The 21659-nt window shown below is 39.2% G+C and overlaps 1 protein-coding gene across 1 annotated transcript in view; it reads right to left on the reverse strand.

Annotated features, from left to right (window-relative positions):
• Window positions 1-473: 473 nt before the first annotated feature.
• ATP6V0D2 (ATPase H+ transporting V0 subunit d2) overlaps window positions 474-21659 on the reverse strand; it is a 57715-nt gene continuing 36529 nt past the window's right edge. Inside the window, exons 3-8 of the mRNA XM_004370794.2 lie at window positions 15039-15217; window positions 13139-13218; window positions 11548-11625; window positions 4635-4811; window positions 2759-2836; window positions 474-787 (exon numbers count right to left, since the gene is read on the reverse strand). Of these exons, the coding sequence (XP_004370851.1) occupies window positions 626-787; window positions 2759-2836; window positions 4635-4811; window positions 11548-11625; window positions 13139-13218; window positions 15039-15217 (754 nt within the window). The 3' untranslated portion in view covers window positions 474-625. The remainder of the gene's footprint in view (window positions 788-2758; window positions 2837-4634; window positions 4812-11547; window positions 11626-13138; window positions 13219-15038; window positions 15218-21659) is intronic.

A 21659-nucleotide genomic window follows, 5' to 3' on the forward strand; every position in this document is an offset into this window, starting at 1 on the left:
GCGTTTCCAAGGAGCGGCTGGTGGATTCAAACTGCTAACATTTTTGGTTCTTAGCCTGCACTCTTAACCACTGTGCCACCAGGGCTCCAGTTGCATCTAGGGAATATGATTTGGAATTGTGTAGCTTTCCCAAGCCTGCTAAATCAAACTTTATTGGGGGTGGCAGAGAGCTACAATATTTCCCATCAAATGTGGCCCATGCTGGCGACCTACAGCTCTGGACTTTTATGGAACTAGCGAAGTAACAGGTAAAAAGTAAAACAACCATTCAGCACTTGGGCCTGTGGAGCTGCATGGAAAAGCAAGAGTAAAACACTTTATTAGTCCTGATTTTTAATACAACCCAACAAGAATTAGAAAAGTACAATAGGGTTAAGTGAAATAAAAGTATAAGGGCCAGTGAACGAGACATAAACGTGGAAGCAAGATTTAAGGCTGCTGGAAAAAAAGAGAAATGTTTTGTTTCTGGGTTGGTTTATTGTATTTCCAGAGATTCTGCAATTTATGGAAGGCGAGGTGTAGTTTACTTTTGTATATCCTAGATAATGTAACAAATTTCTTTTACTTTCCTCTATAACTTCCTTTTAACATTTATGATTTTCTGTATTTGAGGCCCTCCTTTGGGTTATAAAATTGGAATGTAACTGTTGATTTTAGTTCGATGTCTCTGGGAAATGCATTCTGCTATCCACACGATATTTCTCATTTCTTGTTCCCTCAGCTTTATGTATGCATAAAATACGCCATAGTGGAATTGCCTGTTAAATGCCAGCACATTCATTTGTACCTGAGGAAGGAAAAAATAAATAAATAAATAACATGAACTGTGAATTTCTTTGGAACACACTACATTTATGAAATAATATTAAACTACAGCTTGCACTTAACCTGCTTGTGCTGTGCTCATTTCAGTTTAAGTAAACAGTATCCAAATTGGGCCAAATACAGGAAAATAGTGACAACTCAGCAAGTACTAAAGAGAGGGTATCAACATGCAGTTAATTGTAGAGACAACCGTACTTTAAAAATAAGTTTGGTAGAATCACGAGACACCAGCACAAAGACTCCTAGAAGAACTTTGTGTGTGTGTATGTGTGTAACTTTGCAGTAGTATTTGTTTTCCAGCTAGCAGGCTCATCTCATTTAGGTAAGTAAAGTCTTTCTCCTCAGGCATAACTTTTGCAATTTTACAAAGGATTTTAGGCTGTCTGCTCCTCCTGTGGGCAATGACATGAGCCCCTGGACCTCAGACTGAGTGATATTCTGAGCTTTCTCAGGATGCTCTGCAGCAACCACACACACAGTTGAAGTGTTTTCTTTCTGCAGAAAGGTAGGTGTGCAAAAGAAACTTAAAAAAAACTCTTTTTTTAAAAACTTGGGTAAAGTCTGAAAGGAGCTTCTCCTTTTTTCTTTTCCATTTAGAACAGAAAAAGGAGGTAAGGTACTGAGTCCCACATGCAGCTCTGAAAACCTCAAGCAAAGTAATCAGGAAGTGGGAGCTCCTGCTCTCAGGAATAGAGACTCATATTTTCTGCCAGGGGCAGCTTTCTTAACAGACTCCTTTACAGCAGTAGTGCAACATTGCAAAATTTTAAAACATCCCCAACATATTGAGGAACTTGCATCATTTTTACTTCTTTCCAGGACAGGCACTAGAGAGCTGCTGGAAAATGCCTACAGAGCAGGCCTTAGAGGAAGGTTTTACACAGCTTCCTGGAGCAAATCTTACCACAAAGCTTGGGTAAATTTCAGGGTTCTCTGTTAGTTCCAATCAGGTTGGGATGGAAGCATCAGTGGTTTCAGAGAAATGAATAGAATACACTAGAAAATTTCTCTAGATTGAGGGCTCTTACCTAGTACCAAAAATTTGTGTCGAACTATAAGTGGCCCAGAAATGAACTATATCAGTTAAATATTGTCCTTCGTTTTCTAGGGAAACAGAAAAATTCAGACCTTCTGGATAGATTTTTACACAAATGATTCATAAGAGTTACAGTTGTGCCCATGAGTTATAATTATAACCGTGGTTTGACCCCTTCTTGAAGAAAGGATGCAGCAGATACACCTATAGAGTGTATACCATGAGGATAGTTAGTATTTGATCATGAGGATGTCCTAGCTTTGCTTCTCTATATTTATTAATTGCTGAAGAGCTGCCTTCCTTTCAGAGCTTCACTCTGTGCAGTAGGGCAATTGTACACAAAGCCATGTGTGATCCACACACAGGGCTTTGTCTCTCCAAGGAGGATACATTAATTAACCATTAACTATGCCCTGTCAAACTAGGAATGTGCCTAATCAATTAGCCCAATCAGCTGTAAAAAGAAAACCCTAAGTAACAGTGGTGTCACTAGGGTTGGTGTCACCCTCCCCACCCTATGGACCTTCTGTACCAGAGCATACAGAATCTGGCCAGGCCGTGGGCCCTGGCCGCCGCCTCTAGGGGTTCCCACATGGCATGCGCCAAGACTTGGACCAGCCCACGTGTGGTGTCTGGACCACCAGCACCTGGCCCAGCTGCTGCCATGGCGCCAGGTCCTGCCCGGCCTGTCAGCATTTTGGGCACCAGTGCCCACAGCTCGTGCTGCACAAAAATTTTATGGACAGCCATTTTAGCGTCACCCCCTTTGACAGTGTCACTTGGTGCAGTCCACACCCCTCGCATCCCCCTAGTGATGCCACTACAAAGAAAACATTTAAAATCCAGAGTAACAGAAAAAGAGTATAGAGGCTAATAGCATTTCCACTTATATCATACCTCACGCTCAAAAAACACATCCTCCAATGCCTTTCCTTCATTGTTATTACCTACAGCGTCCAACAAAGGCTTGTATACCTTAAAAACAAAGAGAAAAAATTATTTTTAAAGAAATTTTCATTTCTCATAAATGTATAGGAATGTATCTTTCTAGCAAAATAGAAACTGCACATCTATTTAAAAGTCTATACTAGAAGGCCTGAATATTTTTTGTAGGATCTTTGGCCTCCTGAAGAAATGTAAAAGAAAAAAAAAATCCAAGACAGAGTGTGGATGGTATTCTAGCGTATTGGCTTATTCAGGCCTACAAGGCAAGAAGCAAAAGCAATTCTACTCTCAAGGTAAGGTACACTGTTCAAGCCAATTTCCACATACAGGTTCTTAGGGCTAGTGAGGCACATTATAGACTCAATGAAAGCCTGTGGTTTGTCAAGTATGGATTCTATCACAACTGATGGAATTCACATGGAATTTTAAACCTGAGAGGTGCGGAAATTGAGGAGAAGCTCAAATTTTATTATTATGCTAAAAAGCCTCATGCAATTACTTAGACATATTACAAATGTTTATCCATCATTTGCTGACTTTTATTTTTCCAGTGGAGTTCCTAGGGTGGTACAAATTGTTAACCGCTTGACTGCTAGCTGAAAGGTTGGTGGTTCCAAAAAAAACCACTACAAAATGACACCTTTCAATAATTACACTGAATATAAATGGCCTAAATGCACCCGTAAAGAGATGGAGAGTGACAGAATAGATAGAAGAAAATGGATCCATCAATATGCTGTCTACAAGAGACACACCTTAGAAACAAAGATGTAAATTTATTAAAAATCAAAGGATGGAAAAAAATATATCAAGCAAACAGCTACCAAAAAAGAGCAGGAGTGGCAATACTAATCTCAGATAAAATAGACTTCAAAATAAAATCCACCAGAAAAGACAAAGAAGGACACTATATAATGATTAAGGGGACGATCCATCATGAAGACATAACCATAATTAACATCTACGCACCCGATGACAGGGCTTCAAAATACATGAAAGATTGGTGGTTTGAGTCCACCCAGAGGCCTAGTGATCTGCTCCTGAAAAATAAGCCAGTGAAACTCACTGGAGTGCAGTTCTACTTTGACACACATGGGGTGGCCATGAGTCTACTCAATACAACTTGTTACTGGTTATCTTTCCTGAAGGGCTTGAGAAATATGCAGGAAAAGATAAGGGTGTCACTGTAGTCTGGAAAAGTCACCTGGAGGGTAGGTACATCACCGTCTGCAATTCTAAGGGGGGAGGTACATAACCTGGAGCTGAGACACTGCAGGCTCTCCAAGAGCAGCTGGATGCTGGAGTAGAGAAAGGATGTAAACAGCCCTGTTTCCTTCCCCTGTTTCTGGCCACTCAGCAAAGAGAGTTGTATAAGCCAACGCTTCCATACTTTCCCTTGTAGTTGACCTAGACATTCTGTACTCTGCCCTGTTTACCCAGTTCACACTAGAAAGGACTGCTGGGTCAGGCTATTTTACATAACTTTGACGTGAGCTCAGATTTCCAGAACACTGCAGCAGTCTCTGGGGGAACTGCTTTATCAAGCACTTCAAAAGAAGTGCTCAAATGACCACCCCTTGGGGAATTAAACAAGTACTTGCTTGGCAGGAATCTTAAAAAAATAACACCAGCTTGGGCTAGAAACTTGAAATATCTCCTTGGGAGAGATTATTATAGCAAGAGACATTGTTTGCTACCTTAAAATCATTGCACTTGCTTTAGATAAGAAGTGTAAATTTGACTATGAGCTTCTGAAGTACATGTGATGAAATATGTCGTGCCATTTGGGGATCATAAGACATTTAGGGAACCTGGTATAATCACGTACTGCGTAATGATCCGCTACTCTCTTCACTTGTTCAAAGTCTTCCGCTTGGGCCAACAGGCACAGGCCCTCAGGATACAGCTTGCCACAGGTTGGGTAAAGGGACTGCCGGTCATCCTTGGTCAGTTCAGTGCCGAAGGAGTTAAGAGTGATGATAAAAGCACGTCTGTCGGCCTCAAACTGAATTTGCAAAACATAAAATCAGTGAAATCTAATCATCTACTAAATTCTATAAACAGAACTCTATGTAGACAAATTCATTTCCGAAGTGGTTTGCTATCCTTACCAGATCTATGTCTGATTATAGTACAGACATGTGTTATTAATGTTCCCTTAGACTCTTCTTGTAAGGGAGTAACTTTACTTGCCAGAAAGACCACACAGCAGAGAAGATGGCCTAGGACTCTTGAAATTTCACTAAATTTTATTTCCCAGGCACCCTGCGACTAGTTACTTATGTGTCTCTGTCATGTATGCCACTGGAACCTTTTCCATAAAAATGGGACTAATAATACTTACCTACTTCTTGGGATTCATTCAAAGAGAACAAGACAATGTGAGTGGAAGTGACTAGCTGAGGGTTTAGAACATGTTAATGTCTAAACTTTCTAACAGTTGATGCCAGTATACTTTTTACACAGTGATACTGTGCTACCTACCATTTGCTGGTACTCTCAATTTTATTTTTTTGTTAATATCCTAAGTTAGATGTCAATAAATCTAGCTTGGTAGCTAATAATCTGTGGGTTGGGGCAAGTTATCTCTCTCTCAGGGTCTCAGTTTTCTTATTTGTAGGATAATAGTGTTTGGTTGCATGATCTTTAAGGTAGGTCATGGCCATATACTAACATACTCTGTGTGCATGCTGGGCGCCTGAGCTTGAATCCCCACGTCAGACTTCTGTTTCATCTAAAGACTCACTCCTTGAAATTCTTTCTTTATTCCTTTGGTCTCCATGTTTCTACCGTGTCTTAGTTTTACTCCTATGTACTCTGACCACTCTATCTCAGTCTGTCCTCCAAGGCTCCTCCTCTGTCCACCACAGGTGTTGGCCATGGTGTCCTTGGGTTAAGAAACTTTTCTGTATATACTCTAAGCATCATGAACTTACCACATTATGTATTTAAAATCGGTGTATTTTTCTCCCCACTAGATAGTAAAATCTTTGAGGGGACTTGTCTATTTTGTTCATCATTCATTTTTTAATACCCAATGCCCAACACATAAGAAGATCTTAACCGTTTACTGAATCGAACAGAATGGTCTATGATTCTACCTCTTTTGAAATTCTCCAATATTCTCTACAATGTTGTTTCTCACAAAGTGTGCTTCTTGGATCAGCAGCTTTGGCATCTCCTGGGAGCTTATTAGAAATGCAGAGTCTGAGGCTTTACTCCAGACCTACTGAACCAGAATCTGTATTTTAATAAAATTCCAAGGTGATTTTTCTGCTTTAAGGCTGAAAAAGAATTGCTCTACAATATTTTTTAATCTGCTCACTTTTTGACTAACCAATAACAAAACCAGACTTGCAACATCTTACTGGAAACCTTTTGTTAGAACAAGTGTTTCCTATCAGAAGGAGAGTGAAACTTAGTTCTAATCCTTCTGATTGTCCTCATGGAAATTATGGGTGAGCCAGAAGCAGTGGCCTTACTTAGAAGTAAAGTCGGCTGCCTCTAGCTACTGAAATTAACCAGTCCTTACAGTAATTTTAGACCTTATAGAGATAAGAGAAGGAGTCTTGGTGGCGCCGTGGTTAAGCATTTGGCTGCTAGCCAAAACGTCAGTGGTTCGAATCCACCAGCCACTCCACAGAAGAAAGATGTGGCAGTCTGCTTCTGTAAAAATTGCAGCCTAGTCCTCTAGGGTCGCTATGAGTCAGAATTGGGTTTGGTTTTAGGTGTAAGAGAAGGAGTCCTGGTAGCAGAAGGGTTAAGCAATCAGCTTAAAGTTTGGAGGTTTGAACCAACCTAATAGCTCTGAGGGAGAAAGGCCTAGAAAACCCTGTGGAGCAGTTCTACTCTGTCATATGGGGTCGCTATGAGTCAAAATCAACTCAACGGCACCAAACAACAAGGGGATAAGAGAAGAAATGCAAGAGGGAGATTTCATGGCAATAAGAAATCTTGAAATAAAAATTAGAGTAGGAGAAGGCAACAATTGAGGTAACTGTTTTAGATGTTCTGTAGAGAGTTTTCTAGTTCTAAGATGTTATGGTTTTAAGGAGATAAATGGGACAGTGTAGGCTGCACTACAAACACCCAAAGCAACTGAGGCCATCCTGGAGGAGAAGGCTGCATGAAGAAAAGCGTGACTATTGCTCAAATATTGGGGAAGCCATTGCCATGGTGTTTTCAATCGCCTCATATGCATGTGAAAGCTGGACAATGAATAAGGAAGACTGAAGAAGAACTGATGACTTTGAATTGTGGCATTGGTGAAGAATACTGAATATACCATGGACTGCCAAAAGAGCAAACAAATCTGTCTTGGAGGAAGTGCAGCCAGAATGCTCCTTAGAAGCAAGGATGGCGAGACTTTGTCTGACATACTTTGGACATGTCATCAGGAGGGATCAGTCCCTGGAGAAGGACATCATGCTTGGTAAAGTAGAGGGTCATCGGAAAAGGAAGACCCTCAATGAGATGGGCTGACACAGTGGCTGCAACAATGGGCTCAAGCATAACAATGATTGTAAGGATGGCGCAGGACCAGGCAGAGTTTCGTTCTGTTGTTGATAGGGTCAGTATGAGTCGGAACCGACTTGCTGGCATGCAACAACAACAACAGTATACTTAGTAACATTTTTCTGTAGTTTGAAGCACAAGAAGGAGCCATCTTTCTAAACGTAGAGAGAATGGCATTCTGAGTGAGAAACCAGCTAATGTAAATGCCCTAAGGTTGGAACAAATCCAGCATATTTCAAAGATTTCAAGGAAGACTAGTGTGACCAGAGCATAGAGGGCCAGGGGAGTGATGTGAGACATGGTTTGAGAGGGAGGCAGAGGGCACACCACAAATGGCATTGTGGGATAGAAGAAGGAAGGGCAGTGTTTCATTTCATTGTACATAGGGTTGCTATGAGTCAGAACTGACTCAACAGCACCTAACAATAACAACAGTTGGAGAAGTGAGATGGACAAGCAGCTGGGGAGAGAACATGCCAAGAGAGGTCTTTGATCGATACAACAAGTTACCTTAGTCCTCCACACACTTTCCAACTCCTTGTCTTTGCTAATGCTTCTTTCTCTTGTCTACACAGTGCCATATATTCCATTCCATAACTTGGCATGTCAAAATCTTAACTCCATTTGAGGGGCCTCCTCAAATGCCATCTTTTCAACAACAAGCTCTTCTATTTCTTCTCTAATTGGATATGACTTCTTTTGAATTCCTATTACACCTTAATTTCCTTCTTCTTGTAACTGTCTGTGTGCCTACCTTATTCCTCTCTTCTAGTGTAGAAGCTCTCAGTGTGTGAGTGTATGTATCCTCTTCTCGAAAGTAACTATAATTTTGGAATTATAAAAGGACTACGTTGTTCTTTGACAGTCCCTAAGCAGACAGTTAGACACATCTGTGATAGTTAAGGTTATGTGTCAACTTGGCTAGGCCATGATTCTCGGTGGTTTGACAGATACTATGCACTCATCCTTCATTTTGTGATCTGATGTGAGTAGCCGATCAGTTGAAAGGGAAGTTTCCTTAGGAATGTGGCCTGCATCCAATATATATGGATGCACTGGCAAAGCTTGAGCTCTCTCGATCTTGCGTTCGCCTCATCATCCTCTGACCTCCGGTTCTTTGGATGAAACTGCCTGCAGGTTTTGGATTAACCAGCTCCTGCAACCCTGTGAGCCAGCAGCCTGCCACCTGACCTGCAGAGTTTGGGTTTGTCAGCCTCTGCTACCATGTGAGTCAGGAAAAGCCTCCAGACTGATGCCTGACCCATGGGTTTGGAACTTGCCAGCCTCCACAATCATGTGAGCCATTCCCTTGACGTAAATCTCTTTCTATATATTTATATATATGCTTCACTGATTTTGCTCCTCTATAGAATTCAGCCTAAGACAACATCTGATTACAGAGGAGTGTGAATGGGATGGTATTAGTCTCACTTAACCCCTGCTTCTTTGCAGAGGATTGGTGCGATGCTTGGCAGTGTAAATCGAATATCTTATGTCTCTCCCCACTTACTGTTTACTCCTCCCTACAGTTGTGCATTCATTTTAAAGCTATAACTTAAGTTTTGGTGTTGCAAAAAATAAAAATGTACTGTTGACTTGTGGAGTAAATTCTTTAAGATCATTATTAACTGCACATGATTGAGTTGGGCTGATCAGGTCACACAATCTCGCCCTTTCCTTACATGAGGAAGGGTATACCTGGTGAGAGCCAGTGGGTGGAGGTATTGATGGCAATGGAAGTGAAATGAACTGGAATCAAGCCCAGCCTTATTAGCAGTGTGTGCTGACCAGTGGAAAGAAAACAACACATTCTGTGTTTATTTTTCACTGTGTTTCATTAACCATACAGTCAGAAGGGCAAGGAGAAGAAGCAAACAGTACACTTCAGTGCACTTGCCTGGAACATAAGTTAGTGTCTTTTTATTTTTTTCATACGAAGTTACAATTTTATAATTAGGTCAAATTCTCCCACGCAAGCCTAGGTGAATGCTTTTTCTCCCACTATATTAAATATTTTGACATCTCCTGTCAGATGAGATTTAATGAGAATACATACAGAAGTTTACAAACTGTAAGTGCTCTCCAGTTGCACAAATAAAAGGGGGGTAACTGCATGACCTAAAATATTTACGTAAAATTGACAAACCTCTTGTGATCATATCATTAGAAAGGTTACAACTGCATGCCACTATAACTGATATTTCTATATAAATATATGAAGATAATTAAATGGACTTTTATTTTTTAGTGCAGTTTAAAAAAATCAAATCTAATATGGTAGTATTGTGGGGTAGGAAAGGCACAATGAGAACACTGGGCATAAAGTAGTTTGATTAAACCCTCCCAGTGACAAGCATTCTTTGAATCATATACTGTCTTATTTACATTGCCAAGGTTTACAAAGACACAATTCTATACTATTTCTGATTTTTATAGTACACTAGTATGATCTTGCTCATAACTTAGCGCTTACTTTTACACAAAAGAATTGTGAATAATAATTTAATGTAGAGACAATGTGGTGTAGTGGATAAGCATATAGATTCTGGAGCCAGGCTGTCTGGGTTCAAATCCTGATGCTACCAGTTATTAGCTGTGCTAAGTCAGGCAAGTTACTAGCCTTCTCTGTGCCCCAGCTACCACTTTTGAAAAATAGAGATACTAAAATACTTATCTCCTTGTGCTGTTTTGAAGCCCAAGTAGGATAGTATGTGGCCCACAATAAATTTTAGCTATTAATAGTGCCATATTGTATACCTTTTGTAAAGCTATGAGCCTCAATGTAACTTCTACTTCATATATTTTTGAGTATAAAGTATGCAAACCATTTCTAAACCTCAAGAATTATGCCAGATAGCAACTATACTTTTGAATCATAGACAATGTGGCTTCTTATAATGTGGCTAGTAGTTAAATTTATAAAAAGAAAGGGTCTGCTTCATAAGGTCACTGTGTTACTTATGTTATAAATGTGATTAGCATAACTGAAAGAGATTAGCTTACTTTCTGACACTTAGTACACCATGAAAAGATGTTATTTATTTATTTATGTGATGTCCACTTTCTGTGTAATATAGATAAGGATAAATGATATTTCTTGGAGTTCTCCAGTGAAAGGTTCTTATTTCAAGGATCATTCTGGCTTTATTTTGAAAGTTTCAACAAGGGATAGCAGAGCAGCTATAACTGTAAAATTTTAATGTTTTAAGGAGAACTAATGTTATCATACATAGTTCCAGAACATTAGGCTAAAATATATGCAGATGAAATTACTCAGCTTTATTTTTTCTTTTTTTGCCTAAAGGGTAATATTTATCAGGTTTTTCTTGAAACTTGAGAAGTCATTGAGCTTATCTAAGTATCTACCCACTGATGGAATCACTGTAACAGAAAATCTAATGATTAAAGAGATTCTTTAGGTGAAACTTAGTTTCACAGAGCAAAGCAAAGGCTTAGGAAAGTCCAAAATGCTGTTCAATATTAAAAAGCAGTATTAAAGAGCACAGATGAAATCTGTCATGATAAAGAGGAATTAAAAAGAGTATAACATTAATTAAAGAGGTAGAAACCAATGATGACATTTGACACATAATTCAATAAGTTTGCCAACTGTGAATCTTCTACTCCAAGGAGTCTTCCTGCTCAGAGCTAGAATGCTTGCTCAGTGGTTACTTGGGACAGCTCTGTGTTTTAGGATTCTTATATGGAACTAGGTTCCTGTGAATGGAGCGACAGTGGGCTTTGGTGCCATGCTGTAGGGTTTCCCAGCTCCCCAAGATTCCCTATGAGGGAATTTGGGTGATTATTATGGGTGTTATATATAGGTGATTATCTATAGTCCACCAATTCCCTATAGTATACTAAGTTTTTAACTAAGTATAATCTACTTTCTGCATGCTACATCAAAATTAATCATGACCAAGCATTTTTAGGCATTATTTGTTTTTTCTAATTCCAAAAAAACTCTTCTACGTTGAAAACTTGGAAAATGTTACTCTTAACTGAAGACATCAAAAGATTACATATATAATTATGCATAATATACTGATTTATATTATATAGCATATAATTATATTATGTATATAATGATTATATATATATAAATGTATTGTTTATTTTATCTCTAGATAAAGGCTAAAAAAATAAACACAGAAATGAGATTAAACAAATGAAAAGTGTAAAGCACATTATTTGGCATTAAAAAAATAAAGCTCAAGGACTCTTACCTCAAGAATGGGGCACATAACTTCTGCTGTGACATCACCATGATTCTTACAGAATTTGTAGAATGCCTCAAGATAAGACTTAAAAAAAAATAAAGATAATAAAACAATAAAATAAATATATTCTTCTTTAAGAAATTTATAGATAAGCTTTTCATGGCTTATAAGATGCTATAATGGAAATTGAAATCCTTCTCCCATAGGGAGATATTTTATAATAAATCTGGTATAAACTTTCACATAGCAACATGTTGCACAGACTAAAAGAAAACTTCGTAAAAGAACAAACTCAATGGCACTTACTGTAACTTATATTTTCTTATCAAGCATTTTTTTTGCATGGTTCTTAGGTTATTTCACATGGTTAAGTCTTGCTGTTCTAACAAGAGTACCAAGATCTTTTATGGGCAGAACCCAGGCTCAAGCTCAGCAAATAATTCTAGATTTTATCCTATATTGACATGGTGCCCAGAATACACATTTTGGATGGCTTTGAGCATGAAGGATATAGTTGAAAGGCACAGAAGTCCAGGCTGTACGGCCAGATTGCCTGTGTTTGAATTCCTACTCTATTACAGCCAGCATGCTCCTTAGAAACGAGGATGGCAAGACTTCATCTCACGTACTTTGGACACGTTATCAGGAGGGACCAGTCCTGGAGAAGGACATCATGCTTGGTAAAGTAGAGGATCAGGCAAAGAGAGGAAGACCTTCAGCGAGATGGATTGACACAGTGGTTACAACAATGGGTTCAAACACAGCAACAATTGTGAGGATGGTGAAGGACCGGACAGTGTTTCGTTCTGTTGTATATAGGGTCTATGTACATAGAACTGACTCGAAGGCACCTAATAACAACAACAATGAACTCCTGCTAAGTCAACCTTATCTTTCCACATCCCAGTTTTCTCATCTGAGGAATGGAATAGTACAAATACCATAGTTTTGCTGAGTAGATTAAGTGCGTTACCACTTAGATATTGCATACAGCATTGCCTCTGTTAGCTATCTCCCAAGAATGCCTTCTCTGAGCCCATAGGTCTTTTTATAAAAAGAAAATTGCCTGTGATACTATGTTTTTGGGAAGACCATGTGTTCCTCCATAGCATGCTTTATATATACATAAGGTAGTCATCTGTTATGCTGCACACTGGCAGTAGATTAAAACTGTGTGGGCAAATGAATTGGGAGATCCAGGGAATCTATCAGAGGATCAAGGGCAGAGATGAACACTAGATAACACAAGGTTCACTACATTATGTTGGTGGCTTTAAAATGAATTGATATGATTCACCCTATTCATTTTCCATCCACCCACCACCCAACCATCCAATCAGCACTTTTTATGTTCTAAGCACTGTGCAAGGAGCTAGGGATACAGAGAAGAATGGGGCATGCTATTTCCCCTCAAGAATCTTGCTGGTTGGGGGAGATTAACATGCACGTATTTAACTAGAAGATGGGCCAGGACGATTACAGCTATATGCACAGCTTCATAACTATAGAAGTTGGCTAATGGGCAAAGTAACTTTTATTAAAGAACTCCAGTTATGATATATTGTTAAAGAAAAACAATTATTTGGGAAACAGTTACCTTGTACAGTTTATTGCGCAGTAATTCAATGTTCAGTTCGTCTAGAGTATTTTCAGACATACAGTCTTGAAAGAATGGAGCTGAAAGCAGAAATGATCACACATAACAAATAATCAAAAGCATGATTAGAAACTTTAGAAAAATGTATCTCAAACACACCACTTTGTGCTCACTCCTGATTAGATGAGTGCATGAAGTTGTAACCCAGATTGGATCAAACTAACAATAATGATAACCAAAAAATTGCTGTTGAGTAGATTCCAACTCATATCAACCCTATAGGACAGAACAGAACCGCACCATAGTTTCCAAGGCTATAAATCTTTATGGAAGCAGACTGTTATGTCTTTCTTCCACAGAGCAGCTGGTGGATTTGAACCACCAACCTTTTGATTAGCAGCCAAGCACTTAACCACTGTGCCACCACGGCTCCTTTAATGCTGATAATAGGAGTTTTATTTATTAAGCATTTACTGTATGTGAGGCCTATTGTAAACAGCAGGCACACTTAAACTTGTTTAATCCTCATAACACTTTAGCCCTATTCATATAAGGTTTACTTTTTGAAGTACCTTCTGTCATTTAATATTAATATTTACCATTTGCAGCCTTACTATGTGGCAGGCACTGAGCTGTACTAAAATTGTGTCTTAGTTTTTAAAACTGTGCCATGTAGTGCTGCTGTTGTTGTTAGTCAAGTCAATTCTGACTCATAGCAACCCCATTTGACAGAGTAGAACTGCCCCATAGAGTTTTCTAGGCTGTACTCTTTATGGGAGCAGATTGCCAGGTCTTTCTCCCATGGAGCCACTGGATGGTTTCAAACCACCAACTTTTCAGTTAGCAGCTGTTGCACCACAAGGGCTCCATGTGCTATTGTAAGATACCATTATTTCTAGAATGAGGGAGCTGAGGTGAACTGAATTGCCCCAAGCCACTTGCTAGCACTGGGCAGAGAGCCTGGCTTCACACCCACAGCTGTCCGATTCCAGAGTTCATCCCTTTTCCACCATGCCATGCTACCTCCAGTATTGGACACTTAATGATGACAGAAGACATTTTTTTTTTTTTTTTATTTCTGTTTGAAGGCCAACTATTTTGACAAATGATTATAATGAATTGCGATTGCGAGGGGCGGGGGCAGGGAAGGGAGCCATTGCTGAGGGAACACTGAGTTTCTGTTAAGGGTAATGGAAAAAACTGGAAATGGATAACAGTGATGGTTGTACAACATGATGAGCATAATTAATGCCACTGAATTATACATGTAAAAAAAGTTGAAATGGCCAAAAAAAAAAAAAAAAGTAAATTGCTACTAGCCAGGTTTCCTGACAATATTAAATAAGGTGGTGCAGTGGTAAAGACCCCAGCTGCTAACCAAAAGGTCGGGAGTTCAAATCCACCAGTCGCTCCTTGGAAGTCCTATGAAGCAGTTCTACTCTGTCCAATAGGGTTGCTATGAGTCCGAATTGACTCGATGGCAACGGGTTGTTGTTGTTGGTTTATATGCAACTTTGCTTACACAGAAGTTTTAAATACAAGTATAAGGAACCAATCATGTAAAACACACCCAGACAATTAATTTTTGAAAAATTACAAATTCTATCATTTAATTGCCACAATAGGATACAAAATACAAAGGTTTGGAGGTTGGGAGATGAGCCTAGCTCCTTCTGTCCTACACATAGCTTGTTTGTGACCCTCAGCAAGTTGTTTCACTTGTCTTGATCAGAGAAATGAGGGAGCTAGACTAGATGATTGCTTAATGTTCCTCCAATTCCTAGGACCCTGTATAGCATGACACTATATTCATGGGGGAAAAAATTTGAATTGAAAGTACATTTTCTGATGACTTTGATAACCTACATAGGCAGCTATAGAATTGCTTATGCATTCATACCTAATGGTGTTTCAACCAAAACCGCATTAAAGAGATCTGAAGCTGTTTCTGCAATGTTGACTGCTTCCATTTCCATGAAACTGCCCAATGGGTGGCACTTTGCCAGAATATCCTTCACAGGTTTTTTTTGCAGGGCACCATTCATCAGTAGGATCACATTGTCTATCATGTAACTGCACCTGGTTTAGAAGAAGTGCAATTATTAGGGAAACAACCACGTGAGAATAAGAAATACCCTATAAGTAAATAACACACAACACAGTTCAGGCACACATTCTTCCACTAAGGAAATATTTGAGTCTCATTTTATTTTAAACTCTGGGGTTTGGGAGATGTGCATGGGGTAAAATGTTTGACTCTGAGTGTGTCATAGTTTGAAAAGACATATTCAATGCCATAATAACCAACTGTTGTTGTCTTGTGCTGTCAAGTCAATTTTGACTCATGACAACCCCCTGTGACAGAGTAGAACTGCTCCATAAGGTTTTCTTGACTGTAATCTTTATGGAAGCAGATTGCCAAGCCTTTTCTTTTGCAGTGCCACTGTGTAGGTTTGAACCACCAACCTTTCAGTTACCAAATGACTGCAAACCGTCGCACCACCCAGGGACCTTTAATAACCAACTAAAGCTAAATGAAACCTTGACTGATGGGATTATGCAGAAGATGGACCCTACACAGTAGCTGTCAGATGTAGTGGGGGTAAGGTGAAGGTATGAAACTGATGTATCAGAATGGGCTGTGGGTTTGAGACATCAAGAAACACCGCATTAGAGAATCTTAAATCTACTTTTAAAAACTGGCCATTTGAATCTGGAATGAAGCCCAACACTAAGGACTTAAATTTAGTGTTAAAAAAATTCTGTATTCTTTTCCTCCTATGAGGCCAGATGCTGAATTTTCTAGTCACTAGTCACTTTTTTTTTTTAAACCCCTAATCCCCAAAAGTCAGTAGGTTCACATTTTACGTGATTTGTTTGCTGAATGTAAGCTCTGCCAGGACAGTCTAGGTCATGTGCTTGTCCATTCACGTGCTCAGCACCTAGGATATTCCAAGCAATGAGACTGAAAAGTACAAGACCCACAGTCCCTCCCTGCACAGAGAATACAGTTTAAGGGAGGAACTGGACAAAGAATTACAATGAAATATAAGGAAGTATCAGATCTATAAAAATGCAACTATAGGGGGATGGGGATTCATAGATCAGATTTCCTAGGGAAGCAACATTCAAGCTGAAAGTTGAAGAATGAGTAAGTTGTCCAGGCAAAAGGGGCTGGGAATTGGGGGAAAAGATTGTTTTAAAGCAGAAGGAAGAGCCTGTGAAATGGCCCAGAAGTGAGAGCATAAGACTTGTTCCAGGATGTTTCTTTTTCCTGAGCATTGGAGGTGGGGCTGAGGCTGAGCATGTAAGGTCCTGTAAACAAGATGAGGAATTTGGATGTTAAAGGTGATGGAGAACACTGAATGGCTTTAAATGGGGGTGGTGTTAGGGGCCGCGGCATGGGTCATGATGTACGTAGAACATGGGTAAAACAGGTGAAGTGGTAAACAAACACTTACATAGTGAGGTGCTTCATGAAAGTTAACTTATTTAATCATGATCTTGTGAGGTAGGTACTGAAAACCAAACTCAGATTTGTTTTGTTCTAGAATCTTCCTCTTAGCCTTTATATTATGCTGCATTTAGTTGACATGTAGATTTCTAGGTTTAACAGTTAGTCTGTGGAACCATTTATTGAGATGAGAACATTGGAGGAAGAGCAGGTTGCAGAAGCTACAGATGTTTTTGACATAATTAGTATAAGGAGTACCCAGCAGATACCCAGGAGGAGAAGCCAAGTAGGACTCAGAAATCTGAGTCCTGAAGACAGCTGAGAACCAGAGACATTAGGGAATTAGGAGGGGGAAGTTTAGAGGTAGAAGCATAAGTCATGGGACTGATAGGAACCTCATCCTAGAGTGTATGTAAAGAGTTCTGTCTTGAGAACTCTGGGAAGCCCCAACATTTAAAGACCTTGAAGGACACTGAGAAGGAATGACCAGATGGGAAGAGGAAAACCAGAGGCAAGACGTCACAGGAGTTCTAAGAAGTGATCTGAATGTTAAAGGCCACAAAGAAGTCAAGGTAAGTGTGAAGTGAAAAGTGTCCATAAGATGCAGTAATTAAGAAGTTGTCTGACAATGCAGTGACAACACTTTCAGAGGAGTGTGTGTGTGTGTCTGTGTCTGTGTGTGTGTGTCTGTGTCTGTGTGTCTGTGTGTCTGTGTATGGGGAAGGGGGAGGACAAAGGTAGAAACCTGATTGCTGTGTGTTTAAAATGAGTGAAATAAAGAGTTTTTTTTTTTTTAAGAAAAGATTTTAAATTAAAAGTTGACTTCAAAGAAAGGAGAAGAAAACTATCTGGAGACCAGGGGCCAAGGAAGCTTTAGATTTATTTTTAGTATTTGCTTTTTTAAGATAGAAGTGAACATGTTTAAGCGGTAAGGGGAAAGAGGCAGTCAAAACGGTGAGGTTACAAACCCGGAAGAGGGAAGGGGCAGCCAATTGATGAACTGAGGCCCTCTAGGTTTAACAGTGATGGGAATCTTAACCACTGCCATAAGTCAGGCTTGAAAAGTCACACCTTTCACTAGATGAAAATTAAGTTAGACACTCGGAAGCATTGTCACTGAAGCCAGCTGCATGGGTACCGACTTCCTGTGCAAGAACTCACTTCTGGCTGGAAAAGAGAGTCTACTTAATCATGGAGTTTCTACGATATACCCCCAATAAAAGTTCTAACTAAATAAGTTTTTGAAGCAGGCAATTATGCCTTTTTGAAAAGCACAGGACTATAAAGTTTCTTCACCTCTCAAACAGCAGTACCTAATTTAGATACTATGGAATTTTTTAAATCCTTTTTATCTCTTGAAAATGACATTAAAATGGAAGTACTTTTTTAATGCTCCCTTTATGGCTCAAAAGCAATTACCTGAGAAGGGAATTGCCAGCACTTAATAATCCTTACCAGGCTCCAGACATTTAATTGTTCCCCACAGCAACCCTGTAATGTAAAAGCATATGAATTGCTAACACTCCCAATCTACAGAAGACTATTAAATCAACACAGAAGAAAGATGTGGCAGTCCACTTCTGTAAAGAATTTACAAGTTTGGAAACCCTATGGGGCAGTTCTACTCTGTCCTATAGGGTGGTTATGAGCTGGAACCAACTTGACATTAGCGGGTTTGGGTTTATTAGACCAATGTTGATGGGTAACAATGCTAAGGATTTAGCCCACATGTAACACTCAGGCCTATGCCTGTACAGTGTGCATATGTGGATGTGCACATAGGTGTCTGTGTGTGTGTGTGCATGTCTGTGTATTGAGAATTTTTATTTTTTTACTACTAGAGAGGCTATGCCCTACATTGCCAAGAGCAAGGGCTTTGTAGATTGGATTCAAATTTATTTCAACTCTTATTAAGTGGCCTTGTTTCTAAAATGGGACAATAACACCAGTTCTCATAGTGTTGTTCAGGAAGCCAAGTGGGAACCCAGGACTTGGCCCATGCAGCGATTCTCTTTCCTGCCCCCTCCCTCATTCCCATCACACATATGCACAAGACATACAATTATAATTGGCTGTTAGGGGTGGCAGGGGGGTAATGTGCCTAGGACACTTTACTTTCTCCAGACTATAATCTTCATGACCTTCCAGGGTCATTCATATGGAGGTGAAGAATGAAATAACTGCTGATGTTGCCTGAGTAATTTTTGAGCTTAAAGACACACCTGGGTGTTCACCTAGTTCGATTTCACTTTTACAACAATTGTGCTTGTAAGTAGTGACAGTGGTAGGATTAATTTTTCTGCTACCCATAGTATAGACATAAAAAACCAAACGCATTGCCGTTGAGTTGATTCTGACTCACAGCAACCCTATAGGACAGGATAGAGCAGTCCCATAGCGTTTCCAGGGCTGTAATCTTTACGGGAGCAGACTGCCACAGCTTTCTCCCATGGAGCAGCTGGTGGGTTTGAACCACTGACCTTTTGGTTAGCAGCCAAGCACTTAACCACTGCACCAAATATGTCCTCATCTTTAGCCCTTTCCAAACATTTTATTCTAAAACTCTGATATTGGCACCTGTGAAAATCATGAAGTCACGTAAGACTATGATATAGTAAATTACTTAATTTCAATAATACTAGTAATAAGGTAGTAATAATAGTAATTTTTTTAAAATGCTAGTTCTTTTTGAGGATTTTCCTATGTGCCAGGCATTATATGTATGTTCTCACTCAAGCCTCGCATCAATCCATTGCTATAAAGACCACAATAGTCACCACTTTGCCTATAATGAAACTGAAGCTGACAGGAATTAATGACCTTGTCCAAGGTCACACTGGTGGAAAGAGGCAGAGCTAGGACCCCAAAGCCAGTATGCTGGCTCCTGATTAGGTTCAGATAAAACGGCTTTAACCAAACAATACTTGAACACTTTACCTTTTGTCTTAGAGCTGTTTTCCATCTTGCTCCCTAACTTCTTTAAGCATCGTGAAGATAGCTAAAACATATTTCCTGTATGCTAACTACCACATTCTGGGCTGATACAATACTTATTAAATGGCCAAATAATGTAGAGCTATAATTTGGTGAGTTAGAGGAACTCTTCCTCTATGGATAAAAATTTTAAGTACTTAAGTATCAGAAGCAACAGCTAAGAAATGACTGATGTTCACTAAGTGCTCTGGCATGAAACAGAAAAAGAGAAATGTCTTCTAAAGAAAACACAGCTCTGTGAAGCTAAGACAAGTTCAGAAGAAATGGGTCAGGCCCTTTCTGAAGACGCTGTCACCAAAATGGTGGGCAGAGGCATTATAAGGATTCAATTTCTTAAAAATAGACTTTACTTTTAAATCCATTTGGGATTTACAGAAAAATTGTGAAGATAGTACAGACAGTTCCTATATCCCCTGCACTACAGAGAGTTCCTGTATCCCCTGCACTCAGTTTCCCCTATTATTTGGTATATTTGTTAATAATTAGCGAAACAATATTGATACATTATTATTAACTAAAGTCCATAGTTTACTCAGCTTTCCTTAGTTTTTACTTGATGTCCGTTTTCTGTTCCACAGTCCCATCTAGGACACCACATTACATTTAGTTGTCATGAGGCTTCCCTTGTTTTTGATGACCTTGTGGTTAAGAGCTCAGCTGCTAACCAAAATGTCGGCAGTTCGAATTCACCAACTGCTCCTTGGAAACCCTATGGGACAGTTTTACTCTGTCCTGTAGGGTTGCTATGAGTCAAAATTGACTTGACGGCAACCGGTGTCTTCTTTTTTTTGGTCAGGTATTTCGTAGGGTGCCCCATTATGGGAAGTTTCCAACGTTGTTTTCATAAGACTGGGGTTATGGGTTATTGGGAGAAAAACCAGAGGAAAAGTGGTATTTTCATCAGCTCATATCAAGGATACATGCTATTAACATATCTTATGACTATTAATGTTGACCTTGATCACCTGGCTGAGGTACTGTCTGTCAGCTTTCTCCACTGTATAGTGACTCTCGCCCCCTTTCATACTGTACTCTTTCAGAAGGAAGTCACTTTGCCCAGCCCACACATGATATTATTTGAAATTTTTCTACATGGGGGGATTTTTCTTTTCTCTCTCATTTACTAATTTATTCACTTTTTGTTTATATCAATATGGACTCATGGATGTTTGCTTTATACTTTGGCCTACAATTCAATACTATTTTTTAAATTTAATTTATTTTTTAATTTATATATTTTTTCAATAGTTCTCATTTCAGTATTATTCTCACTCAGTAAGTTCCAAGATGTCATCCATAACAACACTTTCTTATACTATGTACAAATTGACTACTTGCAAATATTTTGCTCTAGTCAGAACCTCTCTCCCCCAACCTCAGATCCATATTCTCTTACTTTCTTTTCATGAATATGCCTACCTGATTTTCTCATAGGCATCTCAATCACATTATCTCAAAACCTGTTTTTCCTTCTTCTGTAATCCCTACCTTGATCAGCAATATCACTACCTACTCATCATCAATGTCAAACTGTGAGTCATTTCATAATCTCTTCCTTGCATATCATATTCAATCAATTAAGTCCTGTTCCTTTTATCTCCTAAATTCCTCTTTTAATTCACTCTTACATTTTAGTTCAGTCATCAGATTTTCTTGCTGAACTATTGTAATAACTTCCTACTTTAGTCTTAACTCATTCTAGTCCATCCTCCTTTCCAAAAAACAAACCCCATTATGTCATTTTCATTCCTAAAAATCTGTTAATGGCTTCTTTCTACCTTTAGAATAATACAAAAATTTCTCACCATTGTATACAAGGCCCTTTATTGGTTGCTCTGATTACTTCTCTAGCTATGGATGTAAATAAAACCATTAAAAAGTAAGTGTATATTTAGAAAAGGGAATAGGGCAGACCCCCCAGAAAACTCTTATGGGGCTGGAAGGAGACATTGCAGGGAAGAATGAGGAGGGGCTGGAATGTTAAAAGGATAACAAAGAGAAAGTGTTATCACAGGATACAAGAGACAAAGGAAGCCAACAGCTGTAAATACCAAGGTGAGTTATGAAAGGACT

Source organism: Trichechus manatus, unplaced genomic scaffold (assembly GCF_000243295.1).
Source record: "Trichechus manatus latirostris isolate Lorelei unplaced genomic scaffold, TriManLat1.0 scaffold00009, whole genome shotgun sequence".
Taxonomy (NCBI): Eukaryota; Metazoa; Chordata; class Mammalia; order Sirenia; family Trichechidae; genus Trichechus; species Trichechus manatus.